This window comes from Vicia villosa, linkage group LG4 (genome assembly GCF_029867415.1).
Source record: "Vicia villosa cultivar HV-30 ecotype Madison, WI linkage group LG4, Vvil1.0, whole genome shotgun sequence".
NCBI classification, from domain to species: Eukaryota; Viridiplantae; Streptophyta; class Magnoliopsida; order Fabales; family Fabaceae; genus Vicia; species Vicia villosa.
In genome coordinates, this window is record NC_081183.1 from 158,627,786 (window position 1) to 158,650,920 (window position 23,135).

A 23,135-nucleotide genomic window follows, 5' to 3' on the forward strand; every position below is an offset into this window, starting at 1 on the left:
TTGTATTCAAGCCTTTAAGCCTTTAAGGTCCAATATCAATAACAATGAAGGCTTCATCATTCTATTACTCTCCTCCTATAATAAGTTTATTACTTTTGTGTTGCCTCTTGTTTCGTGTTACTAAATGTTCCAATACTAGCTCTCACATTACTTGCTACTATCTTTCAACTATCTATTGATGCTTTTTACACCATCCAACTACATTCTAAACTATCACTACTACCTCAAATACCAACAGAAATACATTACAATATCACATTACTTTTAACTTTCAAACAACCAAAACAGAAATGTTTCTATATTAATGCCTCTTTTAAAATTGACAGCATTACAAGGCTTCATCGACCATCCTTCTTTACATTATTTCAAATGAAACTCAACTGCCATAAATGAGAGACAATCTCATTTATGCTATGGATAGCACTACTAGCCTCTCGTCTTCTGATTCTGATAATTCTCTTGTCAACAATACACAAAATCTTAGAGCTGATGCCTTTGTTTTGAACAAGAATTCTAATTCTACAAATGATTAAACATCTACGCCAACAAAAAATTTAAGTTCATCAAGGACACTCATTAAACACCGCTCACAATCTCAATATGCCAGTCCAATTCCAGAAGTTTTGATTTATCATAAATCTAATACAACTTCTTCGAGCCAAAAGCAATTGTCACCTCGTAAGGACCTAGAAAAGAGTAGAAGACGATCTCTCACTTGAGCTAAGACTGCAGGTGCACATAAGATATACTTAAAAGGTGGTTCCACATAATTTTGGAATTTTGGAATTTCTTTTCAAGGATTTCAAATGATGTAGTATTCATATAAAACAACTAGACTAAAACACGCGTGATGCGCGGTTGTAAATTAACTAATTTATTTTTTTATTAAATTTTAAATATTTTAAGAATTTATTATCACAATAAATGAATACAAAATTTATATATTACAATAATGTATTGTAAATTATAATCGTGACAAATATATGAATTAATCACTAAAGATACATTTTATTTTAAAGAAAAATACATATTTATAAATTCAGGGTGTCGACATTTGTAATTTAGTTTTGCAAACTTAAATAAGTATAAAGTGGTTTTTTTTTTATTTTGTTTTGATTCTCTTGTCTTTTTGGTACTTATCTTTGATTTAGATATTTGATTTTAAAATGTTAAATGTATATATTTATTTTTAGTGTAAAATAAAATTAAAAATTATTTTGTAATTATTATAAAATAAAACTTTTAATAATTTTTTAAAAGTTATGTATATTTTATTAAACTTTAGTTATCTCGTGAATAAAGGATTGAAAATGCTAGTTTCAATATTCACTTAATTTTTATTAATGAGATTGTAAAAAAATTATTTGATTTTGTCATGATATTAATTGAAAAATGAGTTTTTTTTTGTAATTTATTTAACTTTGTCATGATATAATTATTATTATTATGTCAATTGAAAGCCTTGAGTTTTTTTTATATATTTCTTTTATTTAGTTACCATTTAGACAAAAGTTTTAATTGTCCATTTGAAACACATCTAAATTATAAATAACAAATGAGTATCCTTTTTTTTTCAATAAGCAATTGTATTAAGAAATCACACTAGGGGTGCAACCCTCACAACAAGATTACAAAGATTTGAAGCAACCTAGCGGTGCCATGTACCAATCAAAAAAACTAGAGGAAGAAGAAAACATATCCATACTAGCCAACCAACTCCACGAATAGAACATGACATTATAAGACACTACATCAAAACTATATTGGCTTTGCTCGAAAATGATAGCATTGCGCATTCGCCAAAGACTCCAAGAAGTAGCGATCCATATAGTGTTAATCCTCCTCCTATCAATTAGAAATTTCACCTTAGTTTGAATAGTTCCAAAATCCATGAACTCCTCCAACGAGAGAATGGTCTCAACTCCTAACCACGAATAGATTCTACTCCACATCGTCTTGGAAACATTGCAAAAAAAAGAACAAGTGAACCAACGTTTCCGGATGGTTCCCGCAAAACACACACAACGGATTGGAAGAGGTAAGGGGGACCCCCCTTGTTTGCAACAAATCCTTTAACGGAAGTCTAGCAATCAAAAGCCTCCAAGCAAAAATCTGAATCTTTGGAGGAATTAAAAGTTTCCACATATCATTCAACATACCTATCGTCGCAGCCTGCCAAGCACTAGTCTTCTCCCTAGAAAGAGCGGCTATGCTAGCCACTGTGAAAACGCCGCTGCTGTTCAGAGTCCAAATAAAGGAGTCTGCTACGCTGATGTTAGGGGCCATAGGACTTGCACTGCTGCTATTTACAACTGCACCGCTGCTGCCAGCACCCGAACCAGTACAGGCCGAAGCCAGCAGAACACCAAGAGTATCCCATTGATCCGAAACGACATTGCTGGACAGAATAATTGGACCAAAGTCAGCAGCCCCCATGAAACACTGGTTCTGCCAACAAACCGAACCATCAGACCACAAAAAAGCCTCAGAAACGGAGCATAGTTTGTTAGACGACAAATCAAATAAATCTGGAAACCTCAAGCGAAAGGATTGATCACCACACCAAGAACTGTACCAAAATAAGATATGATTTCCTTTGTTGAACAAGCCACGGACAAGACTCGAAAAACCTCCTTCTTCAGAATCCTCATTAACATCATTTAGTAAAACGTCCCGCCACCAAACGGAATCTTTCGCATTGAAAACTTCCCCAATGGGCACCTGCACTTTGAGCTTCGGGTCTTTGTATCTCACTTCCAAGAATCTACTCCAAATAGCATTGTCTTCTGTTAAAATCCTCCACTTCCACTTGAGACGAAGCACCTTGTTTATTTCGCCCACGTCTCTAATTCCCAAACCACCTTTGTCTCTAGACTTGCAAACAGTTTCCCAATTGACCCAATGAATACATCTCCTATTAACATCTCCGCACCAAAGAAAATTGCTAATGAGACTTCTCAATTCCTTAATGACCTTTACGGGCGCCTTATAGAAAGAGAACGTAAAAGTAGGAATCGCGTTAAGCGCCGCGTTTATGAGGGTCACTCTACCGCCTATAGAGACGATCTTACCTTTCCACGTGGAGAGCCTACCTTTGATGTTATTGATCACCTTCTCCCAAACTTTTCTACTTCTAGGATTCACACCCACCACAATCCCCAAAAACGAGAAAGGGACTACTCCTCTTTACAACCAAGAAAACACATTGTGGAATTCATAAACCACTCTCCCACATTGACACCGAACACATTACTTAAGAAATATAGATTAATAATTTTCTAAAACCTAAGTTTATCCGATAAACCTTGTGTTTTACAACAGCTCAACATAAGGTGTTATTATCGGATTAACATCATTTTAATAGATAAAATTTGGAGCAGAATGTCATGACATTATATGAGACATTTTGTCTCTATGAACTCAAACCAGGAAGCAATATATGAAGAAAGATGTTTCACAAATTTTGAGACATTCTACGTAGCATAGAAGCCTGTATGTGTTTAATGAAAAAAAATTTCTTGCAAATCAAAAAATAGTACTACAATGGTCTCAAAGTAAGTGTGTTAGTAAATACTTTCATACATGTTAAGAAATGAATGACAGTAATAAATTTGCCAAATTATTTTTATTGGCTATTGGTGTATTTTCTTTATTATTAATGCAAGGTGAGAGAAATATAAATTGAAAGTTTTAATTAGGATATAATTAGAATATAAAATTAAAAAGGTATTAAAAACTAAAATTGACATTGATTTTGGGGCAAATAATTTAAAAAAATGTGACATTTGTCTTGGGACTTAGGAGTACAATTTAGTCATGGTTTAAATATAGTTTTTTGAATTAACACCTTTTTATATCTAAAAATCCAAATATTTTTAAAAATAATGTTTGATAAAAATGCATTTCAGATTGTTTATTGGAAATAAAAAGTTTAAAATTTTTTAAAAAACAATAATATTTAGCCAAACCACACTTAAAAGCAAATTTAAATAATTAATTAACCCTACATATTTTAATAAAAAAACCATTACAGATTTTCAAATATCAAATGAAAATTACACAAATAAAATTTCAAAAGTTTTACAAGCCATCTTATATATAGTATATACTCGTGGTGGGAGGTCAGTTTTCACAATCATGCTTCCTTTTTCAAATTTGATTACTTTATTAAAATTAATACATTAAGATATATTTAGAATTACTTAATCACGTTCTTAATAAAGCCCTAGTCTTACGAGTGTCCTATTTTTAGGATCGGCTGCTTTTGAATTTCCATGTAACCTGCGATGAAATGTGGCTTTTTTGCTTCAGTACCTCTATAAATGACTGATTTTCATTTGAAGAACAATTCAATTCCCTTCATTTGCATTGTTGTGATCGGTTATGGAGTGTGCAATGCAATTATAGTTTCAACATCAGACGATCGTACATGTAAGGTTTGTTTTACTATTATTGTCACATATTTGTTGTAGAAAAATAGATAATCAATGGAAGTATGTTTACTATTCTCTGCTTAAATCTTCAATCTCTTGTAGTTGAAAATTTTAGTCATTTATGGTTACTTTGAACCTTCACTTACTGAAGCTTTCATTAATTTATTTTTATATCTGAAATAGAGTTTTCCAATTTAATGTAGCTGACTCAATTTTGTGGGGAAGGACCAGTGTTGCCAATTGCAGATCCCAATGTTTTTTAACAATGCTTTTTAATACTAATAAATTTAAATACATTGAGCAATGCATGCTTCTCAATGTTTTTTGTATGGGGGTGCGGGGGAGATAAAAGTTCGGGCCCGGATGGTTATATGTTCTTATTTATTAAGAGGTTTTGGCATTTCCTTAAAGAGGACTTTGTGAATTTCTTCAAGTTCTTTTACTCCTGAAATGTTATTTCAAATGCCATCACTTCTTCTTTTTTTACTTTGATTCCAAAGACGTGTTATCCTCTTAGTTTGGATTATTATAGACTCATTTGCTTGGTGGGTTGTATGTACAAAGTGATTGCCAAACTTTTGGCGGGGACAATAAAACGGGTTCTTCATTCCATTATCTCTCCTTGCCAAAATGCTTTTGTGCCCTGAAGATAATTGTTGGATGGAGCAATGTTGTCAAGATCGCGATCCAGATCGTGGAATCGCACGATTTTGCGATCTCAATCACCTCCACCGATCTGGATCGTAAATAAGATCGTTTTTATGCGGAAATTTTGGCGAAAATAATAGATTTGGAAATTTGTTAGTAGAATACGTGAAATCTGGAAAATATATATGGCTTAGTTAGCCGGGTCAAGTGTGACCCGGTTTACAACCCGTATGCTGTAAATCCGTAAACACCTACTTTTTTCAATAGCTCTGAATCCTAACCGGTAAGTTTCTGCAAAATCGGTGACATAGACTTCAACGTTCTCAAATTTTGCTGTCGGAGAAGAAGACGCTTTGCTGCCGGAGAAGAAGACGCTGCTCTGTTTTTCGTTTTTCCTTGAGTTTTCATGTTCTACACTGAGTATATTTTATTATAATATTGTTTAATGTTTGGTTTTGATCTCTTGGAAATTGGTAAGGTTCACTTCACGTGACTTTATTAGCTTTCCAGTAATATAATAATGGCCTCTCTTGGAAATAGGAAACGTCATTGCGTCAGGCTTTATTAACTTTTCTAAGTTTCTTTGTAGTATAGGAGTAATACATTATAATAAATAATAAATTTTTAAAATAATATGCAAAACTTTATAATATTAGTTGTTACCAGTCTGTGTCGTGTCATTCCAACTAGGAAAATATTTTAAGTATTATTTTTTTTAGTAAAATCTTACGATTTCGGCTACGATCTTAAATTTTACGATTTTATTATCATCTCTCGATTTTATAAAATTAATTGTGTAAGATCTTCCGATCTTAATTACGATTTTATAGATTACGATTTTAATATCCCCTCCCGATCTTATGTAAGATCTCGATTCTGACAACATTGGAATGGAGTGTTAGTGGCTAATGAAGTGGTAGATTATCCAAGAAAAGAAGGTGCGAATTGTTTACTTTTCAAAGTGGATTTTGAGAAGGCATATGATAAAGTAAGTTGGAATTTTTTGCAGTATATCTTGAAAAGAACGGGGTTCGGTGAGAAATGGAGGGTTTGGATGGAGTTATTGCTTTTTAATAGTAATATGACAGTTCTTATTAATGGGAGTCCCACTAAGGAATTTGGTGTTTTCCGTGGATTGAGACAAGATGATCCTCTTTCACCTTTTCTTTATGTTTTGGTGGCAGAAGGTTTATCGGGATTGGTGAAAAAATCCGTGGAGGTAGGATAATTTAGGAGATTCCAAATTAAAGGTTCTTGTGGGGTGTATATTCTTCAATTTGCGGATGACAACTTAATTTTGGGGGAAGGGACGTGGAAGCATGTTTAGGCGATTAAGGCGGTGTTAAGGGCGTTCGAATTAGATTCGGGGCTTGGAAGCAATTATCATAAAAGCAAATTGATTGGTATTAATTCTAAAAGTTCTTTTTTGGAAGCCGCATCTTTCTTTCTCTCTTGTAAATTCGAGGAAAATAACTTTTTTTCTCGGTATTCGTATTGGCTTTAATCCTAGGAAGGAATCGACTTGGAGTCCTCTCTTGAATAAGATGAAGAATAGGTTGGTGGGTTGGAAAAATCGTTTTCTCAATTTGGGTGGAAGAATTACAGTTTTGAAGTCGATTCTCACTTCTCTATCTATTTTCACTATGTCTTTTTACAAGATGTTGTTGAAGGTGGTGAAAGAGTTCAATAGGATCCAAAGTAACTTCTTGTGGGGGAGTGGAAGATAATAGGAAGACCCATTGGGTGAGTTGGAAGAATGTGATTTTACCGTTGGAGAAAGGGGGGTTAGGAATAAAAAATTTGTCCTTTTTTTAATTTAGTCCTTCTTAACAAATGATGGAGAATCCTTCAAGGGAACGACTCGCTTTGGATTAATGTTTTGAAATCTAGATAGGGTTATTTATCTTCTATTTTGTTAGGTGGAGGATGTGGCACTAAAATTTTAAATGTTTCTTCTCATCTTTCTTCTTGGTGGAGGGATATCTTAAAGATTGAAGATTGCTCTTATCGTGACCCTATTGTTGCTTGTAGTAAGTTTGATATCCATAAAGGCTTTAATACTCCATTTTGGGAAGCAAAATGGATGGAGGGAATTATTTTAAAGGATGTTTTTCCAGATTTGTAAAAGGCATCTAAATTAAAAAGGGTGTCGGTGGCGGCCATGGGAGGATGGTTAGAAGGGAGATGGTGTTGGAGTGATTTCGGGATTTCTGTGGCTTTAACGGAAAATCCGGTCTTATACGCAATGTTCTTTCTATGAGGGATAACGTGGAGGATTTTTGTGTTTCTTCGGATGGGAAAGATATGGTTTTTTGGACTTAGGATTACGGGTTGGATTTTTCGGTGGCGTCTTGTTACAGGTTCTATGGAAATGCTTTTATCCCTTTCAGACCTCCTAATAAGTTCGATGACAATATTGGCCTTGTGTGGAAATCGGAGGTGCCTTACAAAATCAAGGCGTTTGTTTGGAGACTTCTTCTTGATAGACTTTTAACAAAGGATTTATTGGTGTATAGAGGTATTTTTATTCCTTTAGTTAATTTTAAATGTGCTTTTTGTGGTTTTGATGTAGAGAATAGGAACCATTATTTTATTGGTTGTTGGGTGGTAAAGAATATATGGAGTGAAATTGCTCATTGGGTAGGTAAAGAAGATAGATTAGAGGATGAGTGTTTGTCGATTTTTATGGATTGACATTTGTTCTTTTGTACAAAAAAGGTTAAAGAGAGGAAGGTTGATGTTGTTTACCTTGCTACCACTAGGACTTTATGGTTGGTTAGGAATGGAGTTTGTTTCCGGGAGGAGAGATGGAATTTCAATGACACGGTGTGGAACCTAAAGCTCTTGGTTTGGAAGTGGTCATTTTGTGGAAAAATTACTCGTCTCAATTATTCCTTTTACGAGTTTAGCAGGATGCCTTTGTTATATCTCTCGTAATTTTAATTGGATTGTAATTTTTCTTTTATTGTCGGGCCTTCCTGTCTCTTTGTGTAATCAGGTTGGAGAACCCTTAGTTCTTTCGTTTATAATATCACGCTTACACAAAAAAAAACTTCACTGCATGGTCAATCTTTCTAAATGTTGTAGGACCTATAATAAATATTCTTGTCGCTAGACAAGAAACCGACTCAAGTATTTTTTGTGTAAGCAAAATACATTAATATGGAGAACTAAGGGTTCTCCAACCTCATTACACGAAGAAACTAGAAAACCCGACAAAAAAGGAAAAAATTACAACCAATTAAAATTATGATAGATAACATAACGAATCCTTGCTAAACTCGTAAAAAGAATAACTGGAATTTGTAGTTTTCCCATAAAAAGAACACTTCCAAACCAAGAGCTTTATGTTCCACACCATGTCGGTGAAGTTCCAATCCTCCTCCCAGAAGCAAACCACATTCCTAACCAATCATAAAGTCCAAGTGGTGGCGAGACAAACAACATCTACTTTACTTTCTTTAACCTTTTGTTTACAAAAGAACAAATTTCAATCAATAAAATTAGACAAACACTCATCCTCCAAAATATCCACTTTACCTACCCAATAAGCTATTACATTCCACAAGTTCTTCACAATACAACAACAACAAAAATAATAATATTTATTCTCTACACCAAATTCACAAAACATACTCTTTAAGTTATCTAAAGGAATAGAAATACCTCTATACACTAAAATATCCTTTGTTGGAAGCCTATCAAGAAGGAGCCTCATCAAAAGCCTTAATTTTGAAGGGCACATCCGATTTCCATACAAGTCTAAAAGCATCATCAAATTTGTTCGAAGGTCCAAAAGGAATATGAGTCTTCCCATAAAATGCGTTGCACGAAGCCACCGAAAAATACAAGTTGGAATTAATAGACCATGAAACCGCATATTTTCCTTCCGACATTTCACCATAAAATTCCAACTTTTCCCCAAGCCGGGTGGAAACTTCCAAAAGGCCGAACTCTTCCAAAATGGCCTCGGGAATCCCATAATCGATCCACCGCCATCTACCTTCTTTCTATCCTCCCATGACTGCTACCGATTCCCTCCTTCAATCTAGAAGCCTTGTATAAATCCGGTAAGCGTCCTTCAAGATAATTCCCTCAAATCATTTTGCTTCCAAAAAAAGGTATGTTAAAACCATTATGGATAGCAAAACTACAACATTCAACCATAGGATCCCTAAAAGAACAAGTACCAATTTTTATAATATCCCTCCACCAAATAGAGAGAAAAGATAAATCTTTAGTGCCACGTCCACCATAAAATATATGAGAACATAAATCGACATACCGAGATTTCAACACGTTCATCCAAAGCGAATCCTTCCCTTGAAGAAAAATCCACCTCCACTTGTTAAGGAGGGCAAAATTAAATACCTCAATGTTTTTTACCCCTAATCCCCCTTTGTCAAAAGATAAAATCATATTCTTCCAACTAACTCAATGTATCTTCCTCCTTTTTTCCACCACCTCCCTCCTCACAGATAGTTATTTTGGATCCTATTAAACTCTTTCACCACCTTCATTGGCATTTTATAAAAAGACATAGTGAATATGGTCAAAGAAGAAAGAATAGACTTCAAGAGAGTGATTCTACCTCCCAAATTGAGAAAGTGATTTTTCCAACCCCCTAACCGATTTTTCATCTTCAACAAGAGAGGATTCCAAGTCGATTCCTTCCTAGGATCATAACCAATAGGGATACCAAGGAAATAAAAGTTTCTCTTCTCCACTTTACAAGAGAGAAATAAAGAAGTGGCTTCCAAGAACGAACCCCTAGAATTAATTCCTATCAACTTGCTTTTATTATAATTAATTCCAAGGCCCGAAACAATTTCAAACGCCCTAAGCACCGCCTTAATCGCCCAAACGTGTTTCCACATCCCTTCTCCCACAATTAAATTGTCATCCGCAAATTGAAGCATGTCCATCTTGCAACAACCTTTTATGGAGAAACTCCCAAATTCCTCAACTTCAATGGATTTCCTCACTAACCCCAAAATACCTTCCGCCACCAATACACAAAGAAAAGGTGAGAGAGGATCACCTTGTCTCAATCCTCTAGACACTTCAAATTCCTTTGTAGGACTACCGTTGACAAGAACCGACATCTTACTATTAAAAACAAACAACTCCATCCATTCCATATTTACAATATCATTTTTTTAAGAGTAAATGTGCCATTAACAAAAATTTAATTATTTTGTATTTTTCATTTTTTTACGCAAGCTTACAAATCAATAATATGGTTATCAAACAAAGTTCGATCTATTTTGTGGGAAGTCCTCTTCATGATCTCTATCATAAGGAAGGGATTTTTGTTTTTTGCATTTCTCATTCGAAACATACAAAATTTTCTACAAGGTCTTAGATAAATGTAAAACGTTTTTATCTTACATATGTGCAAAGTGTATTTTTTTTAGTTCATATTTGTCAGTTTTAATTTACCTAAAGATAAAAGTTTGCACTAATAATAGAAATTTATTATTGATGTTTTGATGTGCTCCTTCTTAGAGTTGTAAAAAATCAATATAATTTTATCCATCAATGTTTACAAAAGGCTTGAAATGCAACTTAGCCATCAATATAATTTTAGCCATCAATCTTTTAGTGAATTACTTCAACATTTTCATAACACTACCTATCAAGTTAGGGTTTAAGAAAAACATACGAATAGTGAATATTACCTTTGTCATTTGAAAGAATATGACACATCAAATAATATCTTTGGAAAATAATGCCTCTTACAAAATTGACATCGGGTTATGTAGTTTACAAGGCTTCGTTGACCATCCTTCTCAACAATATTTCAAATGAAACTCAGCTGCCACAAATGAGAGACAAACTCATTTAATTTAATAATAAATAATATGATATATATTAATATATTTTGTTTTACATCTATGGTTTGTAGGTGGTCTTTTTGCGGAAGAATTACTTATCCAAATTTTTCTTTTTACGAGTTTATTAAGGATCCGTTGCTTTTTATCTCGTAATGTTAATTGGTTGTAATTTTCACTTTTTTTATCGGTTTTTTCCGTCTTTTCGTGTAATAGTTCTCCCTATTAATATATCTTGCTTACACAAAAAAAAAATTTGTTTTCGTTCCAATTTCAATTATATAATATAACGACTTTTATCACAAATAAGTCATTCAAAATTAATATATATATATATATATATATATATATATATATATATATATATATATATATATATATATATATATATATATATATATATATATATATATATAATATATATGAGAATGGTATATTTATATGAGAAAATGAGAATAAATTACAGCCATTAGATCAATTTGTAAGATTGAGATTAACTCACAATCTTAAAAATGTCAGTTTCCTCAAAATTTACATGATTTCTCTCTCTTCATCCCGGAATTCACTCTTCCTTCTCCAATTTTATCTCTTCTCATATGAATCAATTTATTCATCTAATCAATTTTAATGGATTCTATGCGTTCTGTTTTAATATTAAAGTTACCCAATTTCAATTTGATACTAAAATAATAAACTTTGGAGCTTGATACCGTTAACTTTTGGAGTTTTATACTGCAACTTATGCTACTGATGCTGAAGTTTGTGCTAAAGGCCAATGTTGCTGTTATAGACTGTATTGTTCAGGGCTGCTGAGAGATACTTTTAATTTTCAGTCTTCAAATGTAGTTTTTATTAAGTGTAATTTAGTTGTTGTTGTTCATAGTTTAGTTAATTTATCAAAAATGTGTGGTAGTAACTTGGATGGGTCTGTCCCAACTCAAGCTAAATTTGCCTATGATGTAATCTTGTAATAAATTATCATGTAAATATTTCATCTATTTTTCTATTGAAATCGTGGATTGAGACTTTGAATTTACTAAGCAATTTTATGGGATTTTAATATCATTTGGCACAAGTTGATAATTATCTACTGTTATATTGGATTGAAAATGACAGTAGCTACATTTAGAGTGAAATTGGCATAATTTTGTAGCATCAAAGTTTATTGAGGAATCAATCACTTGTACATATAAATGTAGCTTACTTCTACTATGCAAAATTGTGTGAGTTTAGAGAATCCATTATCTATGTCTAAACAATCCATTCTTTGAGTCAAACTACATCTAGTCGACTGGGATACAAAGGGGCAAAACAGTTTGTTAAGCTCAAAAGCGCCGAGGGCCCTAGCTAGAAGAAAGCAAAGACCCACAAATTCAAACGAATCGGTAATATCACGCGAAGTGTGAAGTTTTAGAGGAAAATAGCATATGAATGGAGAACATATGGGGCCTTATAAAGGAAAGTTATAAGAAGCGAATATGGAGTCCTAAGTGGATCGAGAAACCTCCACAAAGTAGTTTATTTTATGCACTATAAATAAAGAACTTGGTAAAAATTTTAAGAGGTTCAAAAATTTTACAAACGTCTACACGCTAAACACTTAGAGTACTCAAGCGACGATCGAAATAAGTCAAGCAAAAGCTATGTATGTAAGAACCACTTAATTTTTCTGCAAATTTTAATATCATGTCTTTTTCATTCAAACTTATTTGTTTTCCTTACAAGTTTTTGTTTTTCGTGAAGATTCGAGGACGTGTCGAACACATTATTTTACAAAGAAGACACTTAACACCTAGAAAAAACTCTTTGAAAATACAAGTGTTTTTCTGAGATTCACAGGTCGATCTCGCAAGTGACTTTTAAAAAGAGACCAGCGAAGTTTACTACTTTCCAAGGTAAACATTTGGATGACATTTTTGGTCCGAAACTTCCGAGCCCGGTCCGCTGCCTACTCATTGACGGATTTATACGAGAAACACCTATTTTCCCACCTCAATTTCAAATTTATTCTCTTACTACTTTGTAAAAAGAAATTACACTTAAAAGTTATATTATTTAAAAAACAGTACTACAATCATCCTAAAGTAAGTGTCTTAGTAATCACTTAAGAAAATGTGAAAATGAATGAGAGAGAATAGCGAATTTTTTTATTAGTAATCAATGTATTTTCATTATCATTAATATAAGTTTAGAGAAATTGTAAATTAAAAATATTAATTAAGGATATAATTAGAATATAAAATAAAAAATGCATTAAAACTAAAAGAAACACTTATTTATGAATAAATAATTTAAAAAATGTGACATTTGTTTGGGATAGAGGAAGTAACATTTAGTTAGTTCTTTTTAATTAACACCTTTTTACATAAAATAATTTAAATATTTTTAAAATCCATGTTTTGTAAAAATGTATTTCATATATTTGAGTAAGGTTAAAAAAATTTAAATCTTTTTAAAAACAATAATATTTAGCCAAATCACAGTTAAATTAAAATTAAAACTATTAATTAATCCTTCATATGTCAAAAACTATTTTAATAAAAAAAAACCATTACACATTTTCAAATATCAAATGAAAATTACCCAAATGAAATTTAAAAAATTTACAAGCGAAAGTATTTAGCCATAGTTCATTCGTGTATATCATTGAAATTTTTTACTTATTATTGTTATTTAGCAATTTGTTAGATGATAAGTGATGAAGAATGATGATGTTTTCATATGCATTAAAGGCTCAAGAGGTTTTTTTTATAATAGATAATCCAATAAAAAGGAGTATAAGCCACCCAAGTATAGACAAATCAACCCTCTATAGCAAAGGAGGGGATTGATGTTCCAATAAAAAAAGTTACAGACAAGCGAGATGTTACAGTAGGACGACATCCAATACCAGGACCTAGGCTCAAGTTAAAATTAAGAGCTTTCTTGCTGAACCAATTAAGCCTCTTGCTGCTAATCAAATGCACTTATCTAAATGGTGGAGCTTTCTCAGGTCATATATACTTGTGGGAAGTCAGTTTTCATATTCATGCTTCTTTTTTTAAGTTGGATTATTTTATTAAAATTAATCTGGATTCACTATTACAAATTTGACATTTAATAGCATTAATTTAATAGCGCTTATTTGTAAAGCGCTATTAAAATTTTCAAACAAAGACTTATAATAGCACTTTTTCATTGGGCGCTATTGTAGAGCAAGCTTCAAAATTTAACGCCTATGGTCAATAGCGCTTCTAGTTGAAATGCTAACAAAAGAAGTGCTTTTAGGATACCGCCTATCCAAAAGCGCTATCATAAAGCTTTTTCTATCCACTAAAAACAAATACACATACTTATGGTCGCGGGTTCGATCCTGGATAACCCCAATTATCATTTCTGTAAGCAATATGAATTCTAAATAATACTTATTTTTTACTTAAAAAATAAAATAAAAAGTGACTCACTATTATTTTTGTTTTTTTTTTAATTTTGTTGTAGTTCAACTCTCTCACCTCTCACCCTCATCGAACTTCTCCCATCTTCACCCTTACCCTATTAAAACTCAGAATCTTCCACGCTCACCCTCACCTTCATATTCACATTCACCTTCACCTTCAATTTGTTTCTTAGACCTACTGTCCACTCTAACTCATAACCACCGTCCATTTGTTTCTCCAAATATAGGATTAGGGTTTCAACGACACTGTCCCCTGTTGAAATCTCTCTGCGAAACCCTTGAGCTTCTTCGCGATACCATTAGGAGGCCATTACGCCTCCACAAGTCTAACACCATGAGAACCGACAAAAAAAATCTTTGTAAAGCGGTATGTGTTTCTATCTCTCTCAAGTCCCACTTGAAATTATCTTTTGAAATTCACAAATTATGTCTAATTAGGGATTTTCTATAAAGGGAAAGGAAGCACGAGTTTGACCCATGAAAGACTTTGAAGGATCTCATTCTCACGAGTCTTTCATCTTTGTTTGTTGTTTACATTTCTTGTGTATGATTCTTCTTCTACTAATTTCTTATGATTTATTGATTTTCTTTTGAGACTTTTTTGTTTTCATATGACTCCGTCTTTTATAGGTTTACCGCACAATTCTTCATGCTCATATTCCTCTGTGGTAAGTTTTTGAAGATGATTTGAATTCAAGACATTTTAAATTTTAGGTCATATTTATTTCATATTATTGAATACTTTGAAGTTTTAGTAATCTAGATTCTAGCATCTAGACTTTATGCATTTTGCGTGATTTCGATGAGACCACTTTGACAAAACAAACAGTCTTATAAATAGACACTTTAGTATACTCTTTAGTATCAATCAATCATATTGACAGGTACATCTCATAGTAAGTAGTAACACATTAAATCTTTCATAATTTGTTATTCGATGTGAATTATTCGATTATTTTTAATTGATTATTTGTAGGGATATGATTATTGGCGGTGGAATCACGGTGGGACGTGCTGCTCGTACTTTCGTCGAGCTCACCGTTGCCGATGGTCGTCTTTGTATTATGACTAAGACCATCTCCAGCGGATGGTTTCTTCTTTAAGTTCGCCAGCTGTCAAGCATGCATCTGAAAAAGTTGCTGCTGAAGTCCTCCATGCTGGCAAACGTTGGAATGCAATGCAACCGTAATTTTCAATAAAATAATAATAAAAAGATAACCAGCCTTTCAACAATGCCAATCACTTGTTTTCTTTTTCTTTTCTTTTCTATTTTAATAATTAATTGTGGGTCCCAATATGAGTTCCTTAAAATTGCACCATTGGAATAAAAATTAGATAAGTTACTTTTAAGATGATGTGGCTTAGTAGGTCCCACAAAGAACCCAAAAATGAATAGCACCATTGGAGATGCTCTAAGGAGGTTTAGTTTCTTTCAAAGTGCTTTGCTATGTCTGTCTTGTAGGTCCAGTTTGTGGCAGTTATGTTGCATATATGAGAATGGAACAATATTATTAAACATAATGAGATTAGAATTTGTATATTTTTCTTATTCTAACAATGCTTCAAGAATCAATGTATTAATGGTGGCGAGTTGGTGGAAATGCTTGGAATTGTAATAACTAGTTTTTTCATTATGACATTTGATGATTTGATTATCTACTTGCTAATGTATCTATTTATGTCTTCAATTCGAACCTCTAGGCAATTTTATGAGTTTTTTCTGTTAATACATATATTTCTGCAGAACAGAGTAAAAACCAAGTCTTGCAATTTTTCTTCTATCACTTTTTATATAGGATCTTGACCAAAGAAAAACTTTTATTTTATTTTTCTGTCCAGTTATTGTATTCATGGAGGTGATGAAATGCTTGTGCTAGAACTTTCTAGTATGCACCACTAGTGATAATATTATTTTGTAGTGACCAAGACATGTCCAATTTTGATTGCAGGTCGATGGTGGATTAGGGCCTTCAACCATAGATGCAGTTGCATCAGCAAGAGCGAATTGCACTGTTGGAAGTTAAGTGGTGAGCACCTGAGCCAGCTCAAGTTATATACCTGCTGAGGAATATTGTAGAGAACGCATAATAAACAGAGTAAAGATATGTCATTTATGTTGCGGTACAAGTCGCAACTTCACATATTCAATATGCTTGGAAGGTTGGTGTATGCAATGACTACACACTTTTTGATTTTCATTTTATTTTCACAATTCAAGTATGTCCATAAAACACTTATTAGAGAAAACAAAACAAACCTGCCAAATGTGCTTGTTTTCTTCTTCTTGACCTTCTTGCAGAATCGCAATTCAACGTCTTCATGAAATCTTGAAAACCATGTTAAGTTTCATAGAAATTCATCGCTGAGTTTATAAAACTAATAAAAAGCAAATGAATATTTGAGGTACCTTCTAAGTCATGTCAAATTGATTGCAAATGAGGATAGATATAGGTGGGGGTGACTGACATGTAATAACTATACTGCCTATGATGTTTAAACAACACCCAAACAGACAATCAAGCACATGCTTGATGTTGTCAATTGAGTTTAGACAACTGACGACATGCTAATGGTGAGCCACACGATGGTTGGCTGCTATTTGATATAACCTGGTTGTTGTTAGAATATAGTCATGTAGTGTTAAAGGCATGCAAAAAATGGCAAATGGATGGTGCTTGCCTTAAAAATTTTCACATGTGAGTGTTTTTATTTCTATGGTTTTAGAAACAACTAATTTTACAGCTCTGTTGTATATCATGAATATTCTTCTGCCAGGGGTGAATTCCATCATTGCTGAATGTAGCACTCAAATGCATGGGCAATATTTAGAGAATGTGGTGCAACTTTCTTTGGAAATTATAATATTTGTCCTTGAAAAAGATTTGTTTCTTTCTGATTATTGGCGTCCACCGTACAAGGTATTTGTTATAGTTTTCTAACTGACTAGTCATCATATTTTATTCAAACTATATATTTTAACTTTATTATTTTACCCTCTTTTTATATATTGATGCTTATTTAATTATGGTATTGTTTTTGCATTTTATTTTACAAACATTCCTCTACAACTAACAATACCATGTACTTGATAATGTAGGCCATGAATAAAGTTTATAAGCATGATAGGGATCTTGTGAACATTAAGGTTGTAAATAATTTAACGTAGTTGATTGCGGGATGATTTGGAGAGGACGATGATGCGGCATACAATCAACTAAGATCATCTACTGTATGTTATCTTGATACTAGCTCCTATTTATCATGTATATGTCTATTGAATTAGTCATATGTGTTAAGGTATTTATCAAACGCAAATATAGAGTAGAAATGTAAAACTGTCTTGATGAAGATATTCAAAGTGGTGTCATGAAATTCACTTCTTAAAATGATTCTTTAACAAATCGAAATATGAATGTCAAGTTATTATGAAATGCACTTTTGAAAGTGTAGTAGTTGCAGCAATTCATCATTTCTTGACAACATTGATGTTGTATGGTTACTTTATTATGATTTCGCTGTATGTTTTGATTATAGTTGTGAAGGTTCTTCAAATAATATTTGTCAGCCAGGATTTGAACATGTATTATGAGGAAACGGATAAGCCAGCGTATGCTCGTACGTCGAATTTTAATGAAGAACTTGGTCAAGTTGATAACATACTTTCTGAAAGGTATGGTTATTGTTCTTGTTTGTAAGAAGCTTAACTTTTTCATGTCTGCAAATGAAACATGAGTTATGTACTAAAACCATCATTTGATTTTCATTTTTCAGGTCTTATAACTTTTTGAATGTATTAAAGTTTACTAGTGTATGAAACCGGATCTCGGTAATCGTAAGAGACCACAATGGGAAACTATTACTTCTTAGTAAAGGTGCTATTGCTGATAGTGTCATGTTTGAACTACTGGGAAAAACTGTTAAGAGAGTTTAAATAGCTGAATAAGTATCACATTAACGAATATGCTGATTTTGGTTTAAGGACATTGATACTCGCCTATCGTGAATTCGGTGAAGAAGAGTACAATCAATTTAATAAAGAGCTGACAGATGCTAAAAACTTAGTAAGTGCAGATCAGGAGCAGATTGTTGAGGATATATTGCAAAATATTAAAAAAGATTTAATTCTTCTTGGTGCTACCACAGCCGAGGATAAACTACAATAGGGGGTTCCTTAATGCATTGACAAACTATCATAGGCTAGGATTAAGTTATGGGCATTGGACATGTGATAAAATGGAAACATAAATTAATATTAGGTAAGCTTAAAGATTATATAGATAAATTTTAATATTATGTATTTGCAAAAAAATTATTAATTTTTATTGTCTGTAATTATTTTGAATACAAACTAATTCACCATGTCTTATGTGTCATATTATAGATATTTGCATTTTGAGAAGAATGTGTGATTTTTTATTATAGTAATGAGTTACAAAATATTTTTTTTTAAATAATAAATAAAGGGCATTAATAGCGCTTTTCTAGAAAGTGCTATTAAAGATTGTGCTTACAATGGCGCTTTCTGAAAAAGTGCTATCAAATCCTTTCAAAAATAATGTGTATTGTAGCACGGAACAGGGCAATGATAGCGTTTATTTTGACGCGCTATTAAAAAACTCGTTTTAATAGCGCTTTGAAAGTGCTATTATATGTATCGTATCTATAATAGCGGGGGCTTTTATAGCGTTTTTAAGCGCTATTAAAGGTCAAAAAAAGCGCTATTAAAAACAGTTTTTGGCATAGTGATTGTTCTGTCTGATTGTTAAAATATTGAGTTATTTTCATTTTTATAAGCAAGCTTACAAAATCAAATTCATACCATTTTAATATTTATCTAGAAGAGTGAAGTTTACAAGTGTTGAACTTTAGATAACATGGCAAAATGATTTGTAGCATCGTGTCCAAGGATAGTTTCTTGGACAACCATTAAAAGGAAAATGAATAGTTTAATATTGCTTATCCATTATTCACGTAGCAAATCAATAATATGGTTAATTATCAAAGTTCGATCTATTTTGTGGGAAGTCCTCTTCATAATGTCTATCATAAGAAAGGGATTTTTGTCTTTTGGCATTTCTCAATAGAAAACTACAAAATTTACTGCAAGATCTTGGATAAATGTAAAACGTTTATATCTTACATGTGTGCAAAGTGTATTTTTTTAGTTAATGATGGGCAATGTTAATTTATTTAAAGATTAAAGTTTGCACTAATAATAAAATTTTATTATAGATGTTTTGATCTACAACTTAGCCATCAAGTTTATAAAAGCCTTGAAATGCAACTTAGCCATCAATATAATTTTAGCCATCAATCTTTAGTGAATTACATCGATTTCCATAATATTGTCTATCAAGTTAGGGTTTATAAATAACACATAAGTAATGAATATTACGTTTGTCATAGGAAGCAATATGACACACGAAATAATATCTTTGGCAAATAATAAGAGGTGTTCATTATGGAATCTAGCATATTATATGAGAGTAGTGCTATTTAGTACGAAACAATTTGAAGAAAAAATGCAAGAATGAGTATGTGTCACTATTTTAGTGGTAAATTTTAAATTAATTTTAAATTTAACTTCTTTTTTAATAGGGATCATGGGAGTTGTGGTGATAATGGATGATTGAGATCTATTCTTTCATTTCTTGTTTATTTATTTTCTTACTAATAAGCATTTTCCATTATATGAATACTTTTTGTTGTTTCCCAACGATATTGTTCTGTCTGTTGTATTCTCCTACTGACAAATATAATATTCCTCATTTGTATGTTATTTATAATTCCTAACTTTATAAACATGTTATGGAAATGTTAACGTGATTCACTAAAATAGTTAGAACAATCAAATATCATTTGAGATCATTTAGCAAGCGATGTTATATCATCCAATATTTCTCAAAATCATGACCTGTGAGGTTGCCTCTTCAATTGCTCAAACATTGGACTTCAAAGTTGAATTTCAAGACTTTTGTAAATATAATGGATAAAATTATCTTAATGTATTTACAACTCTAAGAAAGGTTGAAGACTTCTAATGCATTTCAAGACTTTCTGAATATCGTTGTTCCGTCTCAAACCATAGGGTGAATTTTTCACTTAGAGAGAACAAAGTGTTTTTCACTATAAGTTACCCTTTTCTAATTAAGAACAAAAATAGAGAAGAGAAGAATGTTAGACTGATCAGATTTGGATTCAAGTGTCACATATGCTGCTGAATTGATATCCAGATATTACTTTCATCAGGGTCACCTTTGTTAGGCTCTTATGTGAGGAACGTGATAAACATTTCATCTAAGCACTTAGTATCCACATCTCCTTGAATATGATATGTAATTTTCCAAATGTCACTTCTAAAATATATGCAATTTAGGTTTGTTGTCTCTTTAAGCAGTAATGTCTTGGTTATCTTTATGCAGTTAGTCTGTTCTCTCTCTTGGGCTTTTTCATTTTTGGTTGAATGATGACGGTAGTGTCACTCTACTATAAGTACATTGAAAATTAGATTCTATTAGTTTGATATAATATTCTTGTCAGAACTTGGCTAAACAATCCTCCCATGAGTCAGTCATCAATGTTGTGGTGCCTTGTCTTTCTTCCACGCTGTTGTCATGCTTTCTATTATGCCGTTGCCACGCTGTGCGTTTTCTTCGGCAAGTTTTAAGTGTTTTTCTTTTATGGGTTTTTTAGGAGGTTGTGTTAATTTTTTCTTATAATTGAGAAGTCCTACTTATTTGTAAATCAGTACTTTTGCTAGTAATGAAAACCCAATTTATTTTGTCTAGAAAGTCCTATATATTTACATTGTCCACTAGAGGGGACTGTTGCTTTTTGCCTTTTCCATTGAAAACATACAAAATTTTCTTCAAGGTTTAGGACAAAGATAAAATGTTTTATCTTACATGTGTGCAAATGATTTTTTTTAGTTCATGTTTGTAAATTTAAACTTATCTAAAGATAAAAGTTTGCAATAATGAAATTTTGTTATTGACATTTGATGTGTTCATTCCTTATAGTTGCAAAAATTTCAATATATATTTACTCATCATATTTGCAGAAGATTTGATATGCTACTTAGAGGTCTAGATGTTGAGAAATACATGGCGCATCCATTGCTCAACATCACGACCTCTAAGTTACATTTCAAGCCTTTTTTAAGCAAGATCGGTAAACTTATATTAAATATTTTTACAACTTTAAAAAATTAGCAAATGAAAATATCAATAACAAGATTCTATTATTAGTGCAAACTTTTATTTTAAATACCATTTTCAAATGTAAATAAAAATATTATACCTTTGTCCAAGACCTTGAACAAGATTTTGTATATTTTCAATGAAAAATGTAAAAAGCCAGAGTCCGCCTCTAGTGGTGGAGATTGTCAAGAGGATTTTCCACACAAATTAGATTGGACTTTGATTACAGCCAGAGGGTTGATTTGGCAATTTGCTATTTAAATATCACAACACTACTATAATTATTGTCTTTGACAACACTCTTTTATCCTACATGTAAAAAATGTAACCTAAAATAATATATAGGACAACTTTATCTTATTGTTGCCTATGGTAGATTTATAGTTCATGACAGATTTAATTCGCCTTTTTGGGAAGCACCGTGGTTGGATGACAAAGCTCTAAAAGAGGTATTTCCGAATTTATTTATTGCCTCTAGTCTTAAAAATGTGTCGGTAGCCGCTATGGGAGGATGGGTTAATGGAGTGTGGCAATGGGGAGATTTTGGAATCTCCGGTTCCATTGAGGGGAATAACGGTTTTGATACGAATATCTTGTCTTTGAGGGGGTGTTTGGCGGAGTTTGATGGTTGGAAGGAAGGAAAAGATGAAGTTGTGTGGAGGGGAAATCCGGAAAAGGTTTTTTCGGTAGCTTCTTTTTATGCTTTTTATGAGAATTTACGCATTCCGTTTGGTCCTTCAAATAGACATGAGGAAGCTTTTGGTATTTTGTGGAAGATGGAAGTTCCGTTTAAGATAAAGGCTTTTGGGTGGAGATTACTTCATAATAGGCTACCTATGAAAGATCTTTTGGAGAGGAGAGGTATGTCTTTTCCTTTGAATGAATTAAAATGTACATTTTGTGAGTATGGTGTGGAAAGTAGAAATCACTATTTTTTTGATTGTTGGGTGGTAAAGTATATTTGGAGAGAGATAGCTTCTTGGGTGGGTAAAGAAGATAATGTAGAGGAGGAGTGTTTGTCGTCTTTTATGGAATGGCACTCTTATTTTTATAGGAAGAAAGCGCATGGTAGGAAATTGAATGTGGTTTGGATGGCTATAACTTGGATTTTGTGGTCGGTTAGGAACGGTTGGTGCTTTCGTAAGGAGCCTTGGAATGTGAATAATATTGTTTGGAACATTAAGATATTGGTTTGGAAGTGGTCGTTTTGTGGGAAAATTACTTATCCCAATTACTCTTTTTACGAGTTTTGTATGGATCCTATATACTTCCTCTCGTAATTGTAATTGGTTTGTAATTTCTCTCTTTTTTGTCGGCGCTTTCGATTTTCTTTATAAAGGTTTCGAGAACCCTTTGTTCTCGCATCAATGATATCTCTTGCTTTCTAAAAAAAAGAAGTTGTCTAGCAGCAGGTTATAAGCATCCCTTATTCTAACTTTTGGGATGTTTATCTAATGCTAATATAACACATACCAATTGTAATAGGAAATATTACACATACCAATTGTAACTTTTATGAGTTTTGTAAAAATCCTTTGTTTTATATCTCTTAGGTTTCATTTGGTGTGTAATTTTTCTTTTCCGA

At 32.5% G+C, this 23,135-nt stretch overlaps 2 protein-coding genes and 1 long non-coding RNA gene across 5 annotated transcripts; all 3 read left to right on the forward strand.

Annotated features, from left to right (window-relative positions):
• The first annotated feature begins 7,242 nt into the window (after window positions 1-7,242).
• On the forward strand, window positions 7,243-8,018 carry LOC131598181 (uncharacterized). Its single transcript, XM_058870807.1, has 4 exons — window positions 7,243-7,328; window positions 7,442-7,599; window positions 7,654-7,721; window positions 7,800-8,018. The coding sequence occupies exons 1-4, from the start codon at window positions 7,243-7,245 to the stop codon at window positions 8,016-8,018; spliced, it is 531 nt and encodes a 176-aa protein (XP_058726790.1).
• A 7,764-nt stretch (window positions 8,019-15,782) lies between these two features.
• Window positions 15,783-18,654, forward strand: LOC131600097 (uncharacterized). Of its 3 annotated transcripts, none has more exons than XR_009283004.1 (5): window positions 15,783-16,511; window positions 17,127-17,269; window positions 17,449-17,614; window positions 17,886-18,021; window positions 18,123-18,654. It is a non-coding gene; the product is annotated as an uncharacterized LOC131600097 (long non-coding RNA). The 3 variants fall into 3 exon arrangements; XR_009283005.1 differs by having other exon boundaries at window positions 17,921-18,021; XR_009283003.1 differs by having other exon boundaries at window positions 17,917-18,021; window positions 18,123-18,653.
• Window positions 18,655-22,053: 3,399 nt separating this feature from the next.
• Window positions 22,054-22,830, forward strand: LOC131598184 (uncharacterized). The gene has a single exon (XM_058870808.1). It carries the CDS (start codon window positions 22,054-22,056, stop codon window positions 22,828-22,830), a length of 777 nt encoding a protein of 258 aa, XP_058726791.1.
• The last annotated feature ends 305 nt before the right edge of the window (window positions 22,831-23,135 follow it).